Below are 19,046 nucleotides of genomic sequence, written 5' to 3' on the forward strand. Positions count from 1 at the left end.
GTTACCTAATGATATAACAATTACTCTCTTTGAGCATTCTTTCTTCTGCCTTTAGGATGTAACACATGCTGCCTGTGGAAGTACACAGCAGGAACTTCAGACTGCGGCACATAAGCTCTATCAGCATCTGGTTTCTGCTCTGGAAAAAGGACTTGCAACTGGAAACGAGCTCTCAGGTTAATAAATTTGGAGATAATTAATGATTTCATATATTTAAATAACTTTACCTCGAGTCATGATTCGCAAAAATATCTTGAACCAATTTCGATTTAAACACTACCCTACTATCCCTCCCCCTTCCCAAACCATCTCTTAAAAAAATATCAGCAGTGGGGGGAAAAAAGCAACGAAAGGTGCACTTGGAAATCCTGCTACATTTTTATAATCCACAAGCTTCAATTGATATTTGGAAGACTAGTACTTATTCCATATAACCACAAGTAAGTGATACAGTCCCAACATGGTTTCCATCCAAGGCTGTTTTATTCTTCCTACTATTGTTCCTCTCCAACATGGCCCCACTACAAGTTGGCCACTCCGCTCCCATCCCCCAAGCCAGCAGTTCCACCACAGGTTTCAATACCACCACAGTATTCCTCCAAAACCCCTTGCTGTCCCTTCAGTGTTTCCTCTTTTGCATCCCCTTTCCCGGAATTCCTACCACTATTGCCCCTCCGTCACAAGAATTATCCCCCTGACAATTGCCTTCCTCTCACACCCCTCAACAATAGATATCAAACTAATCTACTCACCACCTATTAATCCCTGCACCAATTAACTATTGACTGTCATTAAAATATGTTTTATTAAAGTCATTAAAAGGTCAGTCTGAAGAAGGGTCTCGACCCAAAACGTTACCCATTCGTTCTCTCCAGAGATGCTGCCTGTCAGTTACTCCAGCATTTTGTGTCCTACTCATTAAAACATGTTGTTAGTTAAAGTTTTTACTTAACCACGTTTCTTAAATCACACTTGCAAATTATATTTTAAATTTTTTAGAAGTTAATACATTTATTTAGGACTGATGAAAAATTATCTTCAGCCTTGATGCTATTTAATGATTTCAAATGTTTTTTCCTTCGTTTCTCTGAATTATTAATTAGTGTGTTTGTTGTTGCAGGAGCCCAGCAGCATCTATTATTGGCTACCATATTTGCCTTAAACATACGATACCAGCCTACTGACATAACAGTAGTGATCCACAGTGGTCTTCTCGATGCCCTATCCAAGCTGACAAACTCCTGCCTCCTTGTGAACCAGCGGTGGTTGATGGCCTCAGTGTCTGGCCATTCCCAGCTAAATGTGGCATTAAAACTGGCTGGTGCTAGGCTTCTGCAGATTTTGGCAATCACTGCAAGGTAATGGCCCTGTGCCACGGTACGAGTTCATTCCAAGAGCTCTCCCGAGTTTGCCCTGATTCGAACTCGGAGATTTACGGTAATGGCCGCTCATCAGTACTCGGGGCTCTCGTGGACATTTTTCAACATGTTGAAAAATCTTCACGAGTCTTCCCGAGCTTACCTGCCGTTAGCGAGTCTTCCCGAGTACATGCCGTTAGCGTTATGAGCCTCTAAGAGACGTCCCCGAGCTCCGAAGTACCCGCTACGTTCATTCTCCATGCTTACCACGAGTTTGATTTTTTTTAAACTCGGGAGAGCTCTTGGAATGAACTCATACCGTGGGACAGGGCCATTAGTAACACATACATTCCACTGAAACTTGAAGGTTTATGAAAAGACTGAATTTGCAGATATTCCATTAATTGCAATATTACACTATAGCCATTGCTGCTACATGCATTAGCATTTAGATACATAGACAATAGGTGCAGCAGCAGGCCATTCGGCCCTTCGAGCCAGCACCGCCATTCAATGTGATCATGGCTGATGATCCACAATCAGTACCCCGATCCTGCCTTCTCCCCATACCCCTTGATTCCGCTAGCCCTAAGAGCTCTATCTAACTCTCTTTCGAATGCATCCAGTGAATCGGCCTCCACTGCCTTCTGAGGCAGAGAATTCCACAAATTCATAACTCTTTCTGTGAAAAAGTTTTTCCATATCTCAGTTCAAAATGGCCAACCCTTTTTTCTTAAACTGTGGCCCCTGGTTCTGGACTCCCCCAACATCGGGAACATGTTTCCTGCATCTAGCATGTCCAATCCTATAATAATTTTATGTGTTTCTATAAGATCCCTTCTCATCCATCCAAATTCCAGTGCATATAAGCCCAGTCGCTCCATTCTTTCATCATATGACAGTCCTGCCATCCCTGGAATTAACCTCGCGAACCTATGCTGCACTCCCTCCATAGCAAGAATGTCCTTCCTCAAATTAGGAGACCAAAACTGCACACAATACTCCAGGTGTGGTCCTACCAGGGTCCTGTACAAGTGCAGAAGGACCTCTTTGCTCCTATACTCAACTCCTCTCTTTTTGAAGGTCAACATGCCATTACCTTTCTTCACTGCCTGTTGTACATGTATGCTTACTTTCAGTGACTGATGCACTAGGACACCCAGGTCTCGTACTTCCCCTTTTCCTAACCAGACACCATTCAGATAATAATCTGCCTTCCTATTCTTGCCTCCAAAGTGGATAACCTCACATTTATCCACATAATTTTGATTATGGTGCACAATCTACTTTCAGATTTCGTGGCCTGTTGAGGTTTAATTACAATAGTAAAGTGAACACTTTTATTTCTTGTATTTGTTTCTTTACGAGGCAGGTCTGGTTCCACAGACCTGATTGCTGTTGCTGTTCACCTCTGAATGCTCGCCACCGCCATCCTGACCCTTCCTAACAGTATCAACACAAGCATTCTTGTATTGTATTGTATTGTATATCTTTATTGTTAGTTTCCTGAGTACTCACATACCCAGAGGAAACAAAAAAACGTTACTCAAACCAGTGTCCATTCAGTGTGCAGTAAAAAATAAATAGAAATAAAAATACATATATCATGAACAAGATTAACACTACTCAACTAAACATCAACAGGCGTTCCGATCGGCAGCGGCACGACAGTGGCTCTGTCCAGGTTGGTGGTTGGTGCGCGATACTTTGGCAGGGGGCAAAGTCCGTTTAACAGTCTTATAGCCTGCGGGAAGAAGCTGAGGAGCATCCTGCTGGTTTTGCAGCTAATGCTCCTGTACCTCTTCCCAGATGGCAGGATGGAGAATATGTGATGCGATGGGTGGTAGGGGTCTTTGATGATGGAGATGGCTCTGTTGATACATCTCTTCCTGTATATGTCCAGCAAGAAAGGGACTGGAGCACCAATAATCCTGCTGGCGGTCTTCACAATCCTGTCAAGTTGGTGCCGTTCGTACGCCTTGCAGCTCCCAAACCAGGAAGTGATGCCATTGGTTAATGTGCTCTCGATTGTCCCCCTATAAAAAGTTTGTAGATGTGTAGTGGGGAGACCTGCTTTACGTAGTCTTCGGAGAGGGTGTAGTCGCTGCTGGGCTCTCTTGACCAGTGCTGTGGTGTTGGTTGTGGACATCAGGTCATCTGACAGGTGGAGTCCTAGGAACTTCACGCTGCTGACCCTTTCCACATCAGCTCCATCGATGTGCAGAGGTGTATGGTGTTGTTTTCCCGCCCTCCTGAAGTCAACCACCATCTTCTTAGTTTTTCCCACGTTGAGAATGAGGTTGTGGGATTTGCACCATCCTGTGAGCAGCTCCACCTCCATTCTTGTTTTTTAGAGGAGAATGATCATTGGAGATTATGCACTCTCTGACTATTCCCTTTCCTTGTGGTCACCCATCTACTGTCTGGGATCACCTCACTGTAACTTCTGTCTATGATGCTCTAAACTCTTAATCTCCCATACGATCCTAGTCATCCAGGCCACAGTTCTCATCTAGTTGCAGCTGGATACACTTCCCATGGATATGGTCCTCTGGAAGTCTCCCTAACTTCCCACATTCTGCAGGAGGAGCATACCAGGGCTCTAACTGCCATCTCTACTGCACTAAGACCAAGAAGGAGTTACACAAAAAAACCAGACCTGCTAAGCTTCCTCACTAAAAAGCCTCATGAGCAAAAGTCTCAGCACTTGTCCTCAACAAAGCACATCACCGCAAAACCCACCTTCTTCCCACATGGCTGCTCTCAATAGGCTGCCCTGTTGGTGTTTATGTTCCTTGTATACAACACTAGGGGCGGTCACTTTGGCTGCCAAACGCTGCTTAATAAATCTATTTAGTATGCTGCTCCTGTCAGCTTCAGGTGAGTTACTACTGGTGATGGGTAGTGCTTAGTCAGTCTTGGTCCTAGAATACAGATGCTGTATGAACTGGAAATGTTGCAAAATTAAATTTAGTCTGTAACATGTTCTAAAAATAAAGCTCACATTTTAATTCATTTTCTGTATTACTGACAGTTCCTATGCAGACACTTTGTGCCCAGAAGTAGTTCAAGCACCAATGGACGTATTGTGCTGCCAGCTGCAAAATTTTTTACATGCGATGTGCGGAAATGCAGAATGTGAAATAACTGGAGAGGAATGTAAAGAACCACATGGCTGCGGATCCAGCACCAGATCGGAAAGTAAAGGTGGGAATGGAAACATAAGTGAAAATACTCTTAAAGCTACTTTATCAATGTCATTAGATCTTAATATTGTAAGGCCTATTGAGATGTGTTTGGTTTTGATTTAGAGTAAAGCATCATTAAGACAAAGTAACTAATCAACTGAGTATTTCAACGTTACTTTTTTAGATCATATCTTGGAAAAATACTACAATGGGACCACTTTATAAGATCCATTCCGGGCACCACCTAGTGGAACAGACCTTGGACTGTTCTATTAAAGGATCTTTTGCAGAATGTCTGCTTGAGTCTACTGGCGGCATTGTGTCAGATCCCCGAGGTTTATTTGCTAACCTCAACTGCCTGCTGGCTAGTAACAAAAATTAGTGATACATTTTGTTATTTGATGGGAGTTGTATCTCAAATGTATGTATTGCTTGGTACTGCTAAGAGATAATGTCTGTAGCATTAATAGGTCAATGGCATGAAAACGTTTAGCTAAATTGTATTAATCGTCAAATGAAGATGTTATTCTGATTCGGATTAATACGTATGTGGAATATTTGGTATTTCATGCCACTTTACAATCGTTATTTTTTTTATTGTGTGTAAGTCTACTAACTTTCTCCCTATCAATAGGCTCCTGGTATGTAAGGCTTGACTGAAAAACAGCTTAGACAGGATTTAAGACTATAAAACAATAAGGTTTTGCTTATTTGAGAGATCCATTGAAGGGAACAATTCATTCCAGACTCAGCAGGAGGAAGGCGGATTGAAAATAGCATAAAATTCAACTTTTTCAGCTGAAAGACTGATGCTACGGAGTGGATGGAAGAAAGCAATTCGCTGATGTATAATAAAACGAGGTGCCCTGAGAACCAAGATATGGATTGTGATTGTTCTATTCTGAAATAGCTGAGAGCTCCTGTTAATTATTTTTAAATAAAGTTAACTTATAAGAAATAAAATTTTAATGATTTCTTCAAAATTCTTTGAACATAAGTGATGATGATATCGAACCTTTGTGACAATAGTGCTGCTTCCTCCTGGGCAATAATGCCATGGTGGACGGGCACTACTAAAATATTGTTAAAAAAGTTAATGATATTGCAACATTTCTTTCTAATTTACTGAAAGTTGTACATTTTGAATTTGAATGCACAGTTTATATTTGGTGTTTTTAGCCACAATCATACTTTAGCAATGGTAATATTTTTTTGTTAAACAGTTATCAAGGAATTATAATGTGATCAGTAGGGTTGAAATAAAGTCGTATTAGAATTGAATGGTTAACTCTGCATGACCAATTATCATTTGGCTTTTTCTTAATGTGCTGTAGAAACTCTGCATTGTTTATGCAAGAAACTCTGCAAGACTGAATATGGTGCCTCTAGAATTGTAGCTGGTAAAGTTTTCCATGAGTCTCACTAAGTGAGAAAAATCCAAGACCACCACTGTTGCCGACAACTCTACCAAAATATAGGTTTGGCCAAGTAGTGTTATGAAATACAACTTATTCTTTCTGATTCCGTGGGTTTGATGTAAAGACAGTTATGTGTATGATGTTTTTAAGAACAACCAGATATGGGCAACAAATGAATTGAAAACTATAACGTGTTCAATTTAAGAAGCAGTTAACATGATTTGCATGAGCATGTTCAAAATTGAGAGCTGTCAATTGATATTTTAAAGGCAGAGATGGATAGATTCTTAATCAGTACGGGTAGTAGGGGTTACTGGGAGAGGGCATGGGAATGGGGTTAGGAGGGAGAGATCGATCAGGCGTGATTGCATGGCGTAGTAGACCATGGATCGAATGGCCTAATTCTGCTCTAATCATTTATGACCTCTGTAGTGAGATTTGAGGTGCTTCATTCTCATATTCAAATCATGATTCTGTCATGGCATCATCTAAGACCATGTCCCATTCCCTGCTTATGAAGCCTTGTGCAGGTTGAACAGCTTGTTTTCTTTAACATTATTACCAATCACACTCACCAACTGTATTCTATCGAACCTGCTAATGTGCATCCTATATTTTCATTGCTGATGGAAATTATATACTCTGTTTTGTTGCAGTTTATTGATTTCTTTGCAGCCTAAAACCTGAAGCAGTCGGATGAATCTTGATGAAGTCAACATCAGCAACTGCCTGAAGCAGTTTCTGGCTTGCATAATATCTTTTGCTGCTATTTCAAATTTTCACGTTCCTCTTAAATTGAAGTCTGTCTTAACCAAGCTGATCTCCCGGTGGCACAGCACTTCAACTCCCCCTCCCATTCCCTATCTGACCTTTCTGTCCTGGGCCTCCTCCATTGTCAGAGTGAGGCCCAGCGCAAATTGGAGGAACAGCCCCTCATATTTCGCTTGGGTAGTTTACACCCCAGCGGTACGAACGTTGACTTCTCTAACTTCAAGTAGCCCTTGCTCTCTCTCTCCTTCCCCTCCCCATTCCCAGCCCTCCCACTAGTCCCACTGTCTCCGCTCTCTTTCTTTCTTTGTCCTACCCCCTCTCCTGACATCAGTCTGAGAAGGGTATTGATCCGAAATATCGGCAATTCATTCTCTCCATAGATGCTGCCTCACCCGCTGAGTTACTCCAGCATTTAGTGTCTATCTAAGTTCTTCTTTGTCCTGATTGGAAAAGTTGTGCTCCATTCCTAGGCTTGGTGGTAAACTGGCAGCATCTTGAGGTTTACCTCCAATACCACCCCACAGCCTTAAAGAAAGATGTTCAGGATTAATAGTGTTATCTAAAACATTTAAGTTTAAGTACCAGTCTTTTCCTGAGGCAAGGGAAAAATACTGCTAATATTAGAAAGTATGCTGGAAATATTCAGCAGGTCAGGCAGCATTTGTGGAAAGAGAAGTACATTTAAATTCTCTGGTAAATAGCCATCAGAAAATTTAGAACAAACGTTCATCAACCCGAGCTCTCAATTTTGTTTTCACAGATGCTGCCCAATCTGCTAAATATTTACTGCATTTTCTGTTTATGCAGGTACTTGTGATTTACAAAAGAATTGTATACCTTTTAGAGTAAAACCTTTTAAGTGAAATTTCAAGCTTTATAATGGCTGGTTAAATACATCATGAATATTTCGATGCCTTGTATTTTTTAACTGGAGTGTGGCATAATATTATAGGAAGTAGATTTCTAAATCCAGGACAAGTGCCCTAATGGATGTACAGTGAAAATGTGTGTTAGAATGTGTGTAAATCAAATAATTCCTTGACGGACATTAACGGGACTGAGTGCTGCAGAAGCACAAAACAAATTAAAGCTGAGAGTGAAGTTTTACCTTCTGTAAAACTTCCATTAATTTTATTTGTTAAATATTTTTGACATTCAGTTACATTTTAAGAATTAAAAATAAAGTAAAACTTTATAAACTTTAATAAAAAAGTTGAGAAGCACAGCATTTATGATCAACCTAGAAACAGTAAAGTTAAATAATATATTTTTTTAAACAAAGACAAAAGAGATGGCAGGTGTTGGAATCTGGAACAAAACACAATTCTAGAAAAACTCAGCAGGTCAAGCACAATCTGTGGTGGCAACAGGTGTATGTTGATATTTTGGGTCTAGTTCCTGCATCAGGCCCCATATCGTTTTGCCTCCACAGATGATGCTTGGCCCTTTGAGTTCATCCAGCAATATTTTAAGAAACATTTACTTCTCTATTGTCTGAACCATTTTAGGTTTAGGTTCATTATTGTCATGTTTACCGAGGTACAATGAAAAGCTTTGTTTTGCATGCTGTCCAAACAGATCAATTATATAGTGTGCATAAAAACAAGTTAGTTATACTCCAGTACAATAGATAGAGCATTGGGGAAATTACACGTTAGATTCTGATCAAGGAGTGATTTCCTCAGCATTATGCTGAGGAATCTGAGTGGGATTGGGCCAACCAGTGGAGTCCATTTGAAGTCCCGCATCAAGCAAATTTTGGACTGAACATATGTTCTGACCCTAACTTCGGCATTTCATAAATCAAAAAGACTAGATTGCCAGCCCACAGGTAACATGATTTGGCCCCTTTTTATTCTGATGCACCATAGCAAAAAGGTTAGGCCCAACCTGCCATCCTGTTCTTATATCACTTTTCCATGAAACAGCAAGAGAGACAACTGCGTACGTGATGTTTTGGGTCTAGACCTGCATCAGGACAAACACCTTTTTCCTCCACAGATGTCGCTTGGCCTGTTGACTTCACGCAGCAATATTTTAAGAAACATTTGCTTTTTTAACCTGTCCCTTTCCCACCATCCTGGTACCCATACAGTCCTTCCAGGCAAAACAAAATAATCCATTTGTACTCATTTCAATCTAGGATGCTGCATTCCTTATTCACAATGTGGACTCTAAATTGAAGAAAGCAAATCCAGATTAGGCAATCACTTTGAGTTCAGTCCTCGGTAATTGCTCTCAGCTGCTTGTTTCATAGAAAATAGAACATTGCAGCACAGAAACAGGCTGCTCAGTTCACAATGTATGCGGTCCACACCTATGCCAATTTAAACTGCACGTCAGCCTACAACTGGTCTATATCCCTCCATTCCTTGCCTGCTCATGTGTCTGTCTAAATGCCTCTCCAGTCACTTTAATTCTCCATCTGAATCCCGCAATGACCTATCTGTGGCAACCAGGCAAATGTAAATTTGAAGAATAGCACCTCAACATTGTCGAAACGTGGGGCTGATTCTTCGAGTGGACTAGTTAACCTGCATAAAAATCTATGCATAAAGCGGAATGGTAACTACACCATTTTTTTTCTGAAGTTTGAATTAATTTTAAACCACTATTAACACAAAGCAAATGAAATAAGATCAGCAAATTATTTTTATGTGGATACAACATAATTTCCACAATTGATTCATGGGTGTAGGAAAGAACTACAGATGCTGGTTTAAATCGAAGGTAGACACAAAATGCTGGAGTAACTCAGTGGGACAGGCAGCATCTCTGAAGAGAAGGAATTTCTTCTCTCCAGAGATGCTGCCTGTTGCGATGAGTTACTCCAGCATTTTGTGTCTACCTATTGATTCGATGGCATTGGCTGCTCTGTTATAGAAGCACCGAAAAGAAAGGTTGAGCACAGAAACATCTGTCTGTCATTTATAACAATTTAACCTTTAATGATTTTCCTGTAAACAGACTTACAAAGAGTTTTTTTAATATAATATAATGGTAAATTACATTTGGAACTGTGGACATCTCTGGAAAATGTTGTGGTTCTTTGAAGGCCTGAGGCGCTTCATTAAAGAAATAGCTTTAGAATATGATATACACACAATTTAACCTGGGGAGAGTACACTCTTGATATCAGAACTTTGTGCTCATCTACATGAGGACGAATTGAGGAACATAGTGTAATATTTATTTGTGCAGAGCAATTCATTAATCCAGTTTGCCATGATAGAAACTCATCTCATGAAGTTGCTGCCTTACAGCACCAGAGACCCGGGTTCGATCCTAACTACGGGTGCTATCTGTTCTGAGTTTGTACGTTCTCCCCGTGACCTGCATGGGTTTTCTCTGGGATCTCCGGTTTCCTCCCGCACTCTAAAGACGTACAGGTTTGTAGGTTAACTGGTTTGGTAAAATTGTAAAATTGTCCCCAGTGTGTGCAGGATAGCGTTGGTGTGCAGGGCTTGCTGCTCGGAGAGGACTTGGTGGGCCGAAGGGCCTGTTTCCACGCTGTATCTCGAAACTAAACTAACATTGCAACTGTCTGGAGTCCCCTCCTTCAGAGTGGTGGTAAATCACAGTTCTTTGAACTCGACTTCAAGAGTATGTCTTGGCCTCAACATATCAATATGAAATCCTATGGAATGAAAGCCATTATTTCTATATCGTAAAATACTAATTCTGTGGACTTAAAACAGACTTTTATGGTTTGTTAATGCCTATTAGTATTTGGATCAATATTTGTATTAGCTCCATATTGCATAAAGCCAATACTTTCATAATTAAGCCAGGATATTTTTTTCTTATGTGAACTTTAAAATACATTTATTAGATAGTTACGAACTTAATCATCCCAAATTTACCTTAACCTGTTAACATCCTGATGTTTTCTCTCTTCTGTATAGATTTCATCAATAACAGAAGAATTGTAGAAATTCAGTTGGGAGACTTCCTTGTTTTTTTGCGTCGTGTTATCTCCTTCAGAAGCCTGCAGAACAATATGGTTTCTGTGAAATGGATTGACCCAATTGTATTGATAGCTTCAGGGATGAATACATCAGGTGAGATGGTGACATTATCCAAATAATTGTATCATGGTTTTAATGGAAACTATCACCCTGATTCTGGTATATAATTCCAGAACATCTTTGAATTTCTTCAATTTGATTTTTGTAATCCTACTAAAGCCATCTCCGAGTTAACATTGTAATCAACATCTTAGCAATTAATTGTGACAAATGTAATCCATTCCATGTTTTCCTTCTCAACCTTCAACCTTTGACACAGTTGATCATGCCATCCTTCTCAAGTGTTCTGCTACCATCTAGCTAGATAGATTCCTTGCTTGGTTTTACTCCATCCATTGTTGCTAGAGAATTACTCTACAGTGTACTCCAATCTTATGGCTTAATAGTTCCTTCTAGTGTTCTTAAGGATGCATACTGGCACCACTGGTTGAGCCGCTGCCTCACAGCGCCAGAGACTGGTTCAATCCTGACCTCGGGTGATGCCTGTGTGGAGTTTGCATGTTCTCTCTTTGAACACGTGGGTTTCCTCCCACATCCCAAACACGTGAGTTTGTAGGTTAATTGCCCTCTGTAAATGGTCCTGAGTGGGTAGGGATTGGATGAGAAAATGTGATAACATCAAAATAGTATGAATCGGTGGTCGGCATGGTCTTGGTTGTCCGAAGGACCTGTTTCCAAACTGCATCTCTAAATATAAGCTGTACAAAAATGTTCATCGTTTTTTACATGCAGACTAGTGCATCCAACTGTCTTGCCACAAGGTAGACACAACGTGCGGGAGGAACTTCTTTTGACCCATCCACAGTCTTCCTAATTTGTTTTGTGTAAGAAGGAACTGCGGATGCTGGTTTAAACCGAAGATAGACACAAGTCAAGTCAACTCAACTTTATTTGTCACATACACATACAAGATGTGCAGTGAAATGAAAGTGGCAATGCCTGCGGATTGTGCAAAAACTACAGAACATAATAGAACAGAATCAGTATTTACATGTTAGAAAACATTTTTTTACAAAAGACACAACACAACAGTAAATTAGTCCCTGGTGAGATAAAAGAGTTAACTCTTAATGGCCTGTGGGAAGAAACTCCGTCTCATCCTCTGTGTTTTCACAGCATGACGGCGGAGGCGTTTACCTGACCGTAGCAGCTGGAACAGTCCGTTGCTGGGATAGTAGGGGTCCCCCATAATGTTGCTCGCTCTGGATCTGCACCTCCTGGAGTATAGGTCCTGCAGGGGGGCGAGTGTAGTTCCCATAGTGCGTTCGGCCGAACGCACTACTCTGCAGAGCCTTTCTGTCCTGGGCAAAGCCGTTCCCAAACCAGTTTGTGATGTTGCTGGACAAGATGCTTTCTACAGTCCCAGAGTAGAAGCACTGAAGGATCCTCAGAGAGACTCTGAATTTCCTCAGCTGCCTGAGGTGGTAAAGGCGCTGCCTTGCCTTACTCACCAGTGCGGCGGTGTGTGTTGTCCATGTCAGATCCTCTGTGATGTGGACTCCCAGGTATTTAAAGCAGCTCACCCTATCCACAGTAGTCCCATTTATCTCCGGTGGCGTGTACGTCCTCGGATGTTGTGCCCTTCTAAAGTCCACAATCAGCTCCTTAGTTTTTGTGACATTCAAGAGGAGGCTGTTATTCTGACACCAGAGTGCCAGATCAGCCACCTCCTCCCGGTAGGCCTTCTCTTCGTTATCGGAAATCAGGCCCACCACCACAGTGTCATTAGCTAACTTGATGATGGAGTTGGAGCTGAAGCGGGCCCCACAGTCATGTGTGTACAGGGAGTACAGTAGGGGGCTGAGAATGCAACACTGGGGGGATCCTGTGTTCAGGGTGAGCGGAGTAAAAAACTGGAGTAACTCGGCAGTACAGGCAGCTTCTCTGGAGAGAAGGAATGGCTAATGTTTCGGGTCGAGACCCTTCAGACTGGTTAGGGGTAAGGGAAATGAGAGATATTGACGGTGTTGTGGAGAGATAAAGAACAATGAATGAAAGATATGCATAAAAGTAACGATGATAAAGGAATCAGGCCGTTGTAAGCTGTTTGTTGGGTGAAAATGAGAAGCTAGTGTGGCTTGGGTGGGGGAGGGATAGAGAGAAAGAGGGAATGCCGGGGCTACTTGAAGTGAAATAAAATTCAATATTCATACCACTGGGCTGTAAGCTGCCCAAGCGAAATATGAGATGTTGTTCCTCCAATTTGCATTTAGCCTCACTCTGACAATAGAGGAGACCGAGGACAGTCTGTGTAGGATTGGGAAGGCGAATTAAAGTGTCCAGCAACCGGGAGATCTGGTTGGTTAACGCGGGCTGAGTGAAGGTGTTCCGCAAAACGATCGCCCAGTCTGCGTTTGGTCTCGCCAATGTCCACATTTTGAACAACTGATACAGTTGATGAAGTTGGAGGAGGTGCAAGTGAACCTCTGCTGAACCTGTAAGGACTGTCGGGGTCCCTGGACAAAGTCGAGGGAGGAGGTATAGCGACATGTGTTGCAACTTCTGCAGTTGCAGGAGAAGGTACCTGAGGAACGGGTGGTTTGGATTGGAAGGGATGTTATCCAGGGAGTTGCGGAGGGAACGGTCTCTGTGGAAGGCGGAAAGGGGTGGAGATGGGAAAATGTGGCTAGTGGTGGGATCCCGTTGAAGGTGGTGGAAATTCTGGAGGATTATGTGATGTTGCGACGTCTGATGGGGTGGAAGGTAAAGACTTGGGGGACTCTGTATCTGTTGCGACTAGGGGGAGGGGGAGCAAGGGCGGAGCTGCGGGGTACCGAGGCGATACGAGTGAGGGCCTCATCTATGATGGGAGAGGGGAACCCACATTCATAAAGAATGAGGACGGATGTTCTAGTATGGAACACCTTATCTTGGGTGCAGATGCGGTGTAGACGGAATTGGGAGTAGGGGATAGAGTCTACAGGAAACAGGATGGGAAGAAATTTAGTCAAGATAGCTGTGGGAGTCAGTGGGTTTGTAATAGATGTCAGTCAATTGTCTATTTCCTGTGATGGAGACTGTGTGAACAAGAAAGGGGAGTGGGGTGTCGGAAATGGTCCAAGTACATTTCAGTGCAGGATGAAAATTGGTCGTAAAGTTGATGAATTCCATAAGTTCTGCATGGGTGCTGGAGGTAGCACCGATGCAGTCATCAATGTAATGGAGATAGAGTTTGGGTATAGGGCCAGTGTACGCCTGGAACAGGGATTGTTCAACGTACCCTACAAAGAGGCAGGCATAGCTAGGGCCCATGCGGGTGCCCATAGCTACACCTTGGACTTGGAGGAGTGGGATGAATCAAAGGAGAAATTGTTGAGGGTGAGGACCAGCTACTACTAGGTGTAGTAGTGTTAGTAGAGGGAAATTGGATGGTTCTGCGGTCGAGCAAGAAACTCAGGGCTTTAAGGCCTTCCTGGTGGAGGATGAAGGTGTAGTGACTGAACGTCCATAGTAAAGATGAGGGAGTGGGGGCTAGGAAAGCGGAAGTCATTAGAGGGCATGTGAGGTATCTTGGACATGGGTCAGGAGAGATTGGACCAAGGGGGATAGGATGGAGTCGAGGTACGTGGAAATCATTTCCCTGGGACAGGAGCAGGCAAAAACAATGGGTCTGCCAGGGCAGTTGTGTTTGTGGAATTTGGGGAGAAGGTAAAAGCAGCCTGTGGAGCTGGGAAACGATAAGGTTGGAGGCTGTGGAAGGCAGACAGCCAGAAGTGATGAAATCAGTAATGGTGTTTGAGATTAAGGCCCTCTCCCTACAAACAGCTTACAATGGCCTGTTTCCTTTATCATCGTTATTTTTTTGCATATCTTTCATTCGTTGTTCTTTATCTCTCCACATTGTCTATATCTCTTGTTTCCCTTATCCCTAAGGGAAGTCTGAAGAAGGGTCTCGACCTGAAACGTCACCCATTCCTTCTCGCTAGAGATGCTGCCTGTTACTCCAGCTTTTTGTGTCTACCTAATTTGTTTTGTTGGATGTATAGTTCTGAATGAGAAGAAATTTCATGCTACAAAATATTGGGAAGACAGATGCTATTGCATCGCAAGCTCTATTCCCTCGACACAGGGTTCATCCCTCTCCTCAGCAGTTGTTTGAAACTAAACAAGATTTTATTCAATCTTAGTCTTTTCTGATACAGTCCCAATCAATCATCACCCCAAGTAGAAACAAGGAACTGCAGGTGCTAGTTTATACCAAAGATAGACACTGTGGGTTAAGCAGCATCACTGGAGAAAAAGGATGGGTAACATTTCGGATTTATGCACACTGGCATATAGTTCCTAAGTCATTTTTTTTTTTTTTTTTAATATTTTATTTTATTAGAAGTAAGTACAGTCATAAAACCGAGATGAGAAGAACTTTTTTCACACAGAGAGTGGTGAATCTCTGGAACTCCCTGCCACAGAGGGTAGTCGAGGCCAGTTCATTGGCTATATTTAAGAGGGAGTTAGATGTGGCCCTTGTGGCTAAGGGGATCAGAGGGTATGGAGAGAAGGCAGGTACGGGATACTGAGTTGGATGATCAGCCATGATCATATTGAATGGCGGTGCAGGCTCGAAGGGCCGAATGGCCTACTCCTGCACCTAATTTCTATGTTTCTATGTAAAGGGACAAGTGTTGCATCTCTTGCGGTTGCAATGGAATGTGTTCGGGGAGGGGGTGGTACGGGAGGGAAGGGAAGAATTGACAAGGGAGTTACGGAGGGAGCGGTCTTTGCGGAAGGCAGACATGAGGGGAGATGGGAAGATGTGGCGAGTGGTGGGGTCACGTTGGAGGTGGCTTTCCTACCCTTCCTGCAGCCCAATAATGTTCCAAGAATTATGCTCTCGTAGTTCTTGCCTTTCAATTGTTCAGAATGTAATTGCTCCAATATTGGTGTGAATGTCTTCTGCTGTTATCGTCTTTAAAAATACCCTGCCGATACGTCTATCAACTCTCCTCGAATATACCTATTCATTGAACTGGGTATCTGCCCATATCTCCTTGTAGCTCATCATGTTTTGTTTGATCATTCCCTGAAGAGATGCCTTGTCACATTTTGCTTTCAAAAACAACATATAAATACAAGTTGCTATTCTATTTGCACACCAAAAATCAATGTTTCTAAAGCAATGCTGCAAATACAAAAAATTATTAGATGAAATGAATATTTCACGAAAATGGTAAAACATTTTTTCTAAGGGAAGTAGTGAAATGTTCTTTAAAACCTATTTTTTGATCTGGTATATAATATTAATTGATTTTGTATGTGTGAGTTCATTGAATCATAGGAATTTATTGCGTAGCAACGGGCCCTAACAGCCCACCGAGTAACTTTCTGCTTTAGTGGTTTAATTTAAGCTTGTGCCATATTACACATTATTCTTGATAAATTAGTACACAATTTAAACTCTCATAATTCTGAGATTTCTCATTTACTGCATTATTTATGATTTCCTTAATGTGTTGATAAGCAGTAATGAACTTTGCACAATAATTTTATTCCCCAGGTGCTCCATTTATACATAATTTACGCACCAAGTTATTAGCATTGCATATTTTGGAGTCGCTGTTGCCTGCCTGTTTGGAGCCAAACCAAATTAAGGAGGTAAGATTTTTTACTACATTCATGGATTTTCAGAGAAAGATAATAGCAAATTTCAGTATGATCCCAGAGCATGCTTCCCTGATTAAAATCGCAGTCCTGATTAAGGAATCGGGGGTTATTGCAGGAATACAATCTTGAAAACCTCTTCAAATGAGGCCACAGCACTCGAGCTTAGGTAGGAAATAGGGCAATAATTTTCCTGGAGGTACATATAGTGCCCTCCATAATGTTTTGGACAAAGACCCATCATTTATTTATTTGCCTCTGTACTCCACAATTTGAGATATGTAGTAGAAAAAATCACATGTGGTTAAAGTTAACGGCCATTTTTATACATTTTGGTTTCACCATGTAGAAATTACAGCTGTGTTTATACATAGTCTCCCCCCCTCCCCCATTTCAGGGCACCATAATGTTTGGGAAACATGGCTTCACAGGCGTTTGTAATTGCTCAGGTGTGTTTCATTGCCTCAATGCAGATGTAAGAGAGCTCTCGGCACCTAGTCTTTCCATCACCTTTGGAAACTTTAATTACTGTTTATCAACATGAGGACCATTGATACAAATACATCTATTGATGCTCCTGAACACAACATAGTCGGCTGTGCCAATGAAAATCAAAGAAACTATTATGAGACTGAGAAAAAAAAAAACTGTTCGAGACATCAGCCAAATCTTAGGCTTCCCGAAATCAACTGTTTGGAGCATTATTAAGAAGAAAGAGAGCACTGGTGAGCTTACTAATCACAAAGGGACTGGCAGGCCAAGGAAGACCTCCACAGCGGATGACAGAAGAATTCTCTGTATAATAAAGAACAATCCCCAAACACCTGTCCGACATTTCAGAAACACTATTCAGGAGTCAGGTGTACATTTGTCAATGACCACTGTCCACAGAAGATTTCATGAACAGAAATCCAAAGGCTACACTGCAAGATGCAAACCACTGGTTAGCCGTAAAAATAGGATCCAGGTTACAGTTTGCCAAGAAGTACTTAAAAGAGCAACCACAGTTCTGGAAAAAGGTCTTGTGGACAGATGAGACAAAGATCAACTTATATTAGAGTGATGGCAAGAGCAAAGTATGGAAGAGAAAAAGAACTGCCCAAGATCCAAAGCATACCACCTCATCCGTGAAACACGGTGGTGGGGGTGTTATGGCCTGGGCATGTATGGCCGCTGAAGACCAGAGGCCGCAGAGCGTTTTTGAAAATGGGGGAGCTGAACGTTCACTGATCACCGGCCTCGAGGGTACCTGGCGAGGGAGCGGAGCGACCGAGCGAGAGGAGGGTTTGGGGGGGTTGTTGGGGGAAACTTTTCTCGACGGCGTTGCAATTTTTTTTCCGTATTGTATCTCTGTCTGCACTGCGGCCTAACATCAAGGAATTGGCGAACTTTGCTGGAGACCGACTTTCAGAGCTTCAGCCACGGTTGCCTGTGGACTTACCATCATGGAGCTTACAATACAATACAATATTTGAACCTAAGTTCAAATGAAATTTCGTTTCTGGTACGAACAAGAAAAAAACCAAGACACACAATTAACACAATTTACACAGACATCCATCACAATGATACAAGCTGCAGTTTTATGTCGTCGGCAGCAAGGTCGTACCACTTTTGGGCTATGATGCCTGCAAAGATATGGTACTGGTTTCCTTCAGCAAGGCTGTGCATCAATTAACTCCAATTCCTGATTCTACACAATGTATTCTCATGGACTATCATGATCTTTTCAAGGAGGAGCTGGGAAAGCTGCCAATAACCTATATGACTTTAGACCCAGAGGTGCGACCTGTGGTTCGTCCTGCTCATCATGTACCCATTGCCATGTGGGACCGGGTCAAAGCCGAACTGGACAGAATGGTGACATTGGGAGTTATCACACCCGTTTCACAACCCACCGATTGGGTGTCCTCGATGATGGCTGCTACAAAGAAGAATTTGCATATGTATTAATCCGAGGGACCTAAACACCGCACTCAAAAGGCCCCATCACCCCATGCATACAGTGGAGGAAGTAGCTGCCCACATGGGTAAGGCAGCAGTATTTTCTGTGTTAGACGACAAGAGCTCCTTCTGGCAAATCCCCCTGGATCATGCATCATCTATGCTTACCACCTTCAGCACTGCTTTCGGCCGCTACAGATTCTTACGAATGCCGTTCAGTATCAGTTCGGCCAGTGAGGTGTTTCAGTGTACTATGGAGAAACTCTTTAATAGATTCCCTTGTGCAATCATCGTAGACGACATAATTGTTACCGGCAAAGACATGGATTACGGATCGGGTCAGCAAAAGCAAAATCAGATATGGATCAAATCAGCAATAGTGATTGATCTACATCCTCCTTCTTAGGCTTTTGCCCATAGGTTAAATACAAAGCATGCAAAGACATAATATATAAGGATATAAAGTTAAATAACATTTACAGTGAAGCAGCAGAGGATGCAATATGAGTAATGTCAGTTATAGTTAGTTAGAGTCCAGGATCTTTGTATCTTATAGGCTTGCAGACCCATCCTGCACGCGTTCGGGAAACAGCCCCTCAGCAGCACTCTTTACAGGTGATACCGCCAGAGGTACAACCTTCCCAGGGAATTTCTTAGCAGGCAATGACTCAACCAGCACAGGTTTCATAGAAACATAGAAATTAGGTGCAGGAGTAGGCCATTCGGCCCTTCGAGCCTGCA

The 19,046-nt window shown here is 42.3% G+C and overlaps 1 protein-coding gene across 3 annotated transcripts in view; it reads left to right on the plus strand.

Moving 5' to 3' along the window:
- The window catches only part of LOC116979710 (probable E3 ubiquitin-protein ligase HERC1), a 283,689-nt gene that overhangs the window by 121,771 nt on the left and 142,872 nt on the right, over nt 1-19,046 (plus strand). For all 3 annotated transcript variants that reach the window (XM_033031434.1, XM_033031451.1, XM_033031442.1), the window contains exons 28-32: nt 56-176; nt 1,121-1,358; nt 4,393-4,565; nt 10,641-10,796; nt 16,258-16,355. In XM_033031434.1, the coding sequence (XP_032887325.1) occupies nt 56-176; nt 1,121-1,358; nt 4,393-4,565; nt 10,641-10,796; nt 16,258-16,355 (786 nt within the window). The remainder of the gene's footprint in view (nt 1-55; nt 177-1,120; nt 1,359-4,392; nt 4,566-10,640; nt 10,797-16,257; nt 16,356-19,046) is intronic.

This window comes from Amblyraja radiata, chromosome 1 (genome assembly GCF_010909765.2).
Source record: "Amblyraja radiata isolate CabotCenter1 chromosome 1, sAmbRad1.1.pri, whole genome shotgun sequence".
In the NCBI taxonomy this organism is placed as follows: domain Eukaryota; kingdom Metazoa; phylum Chordata; class Chondrichthyes; order Rajiformes; family Rajidae; genus Amblyraja; species Amblyraja radiata.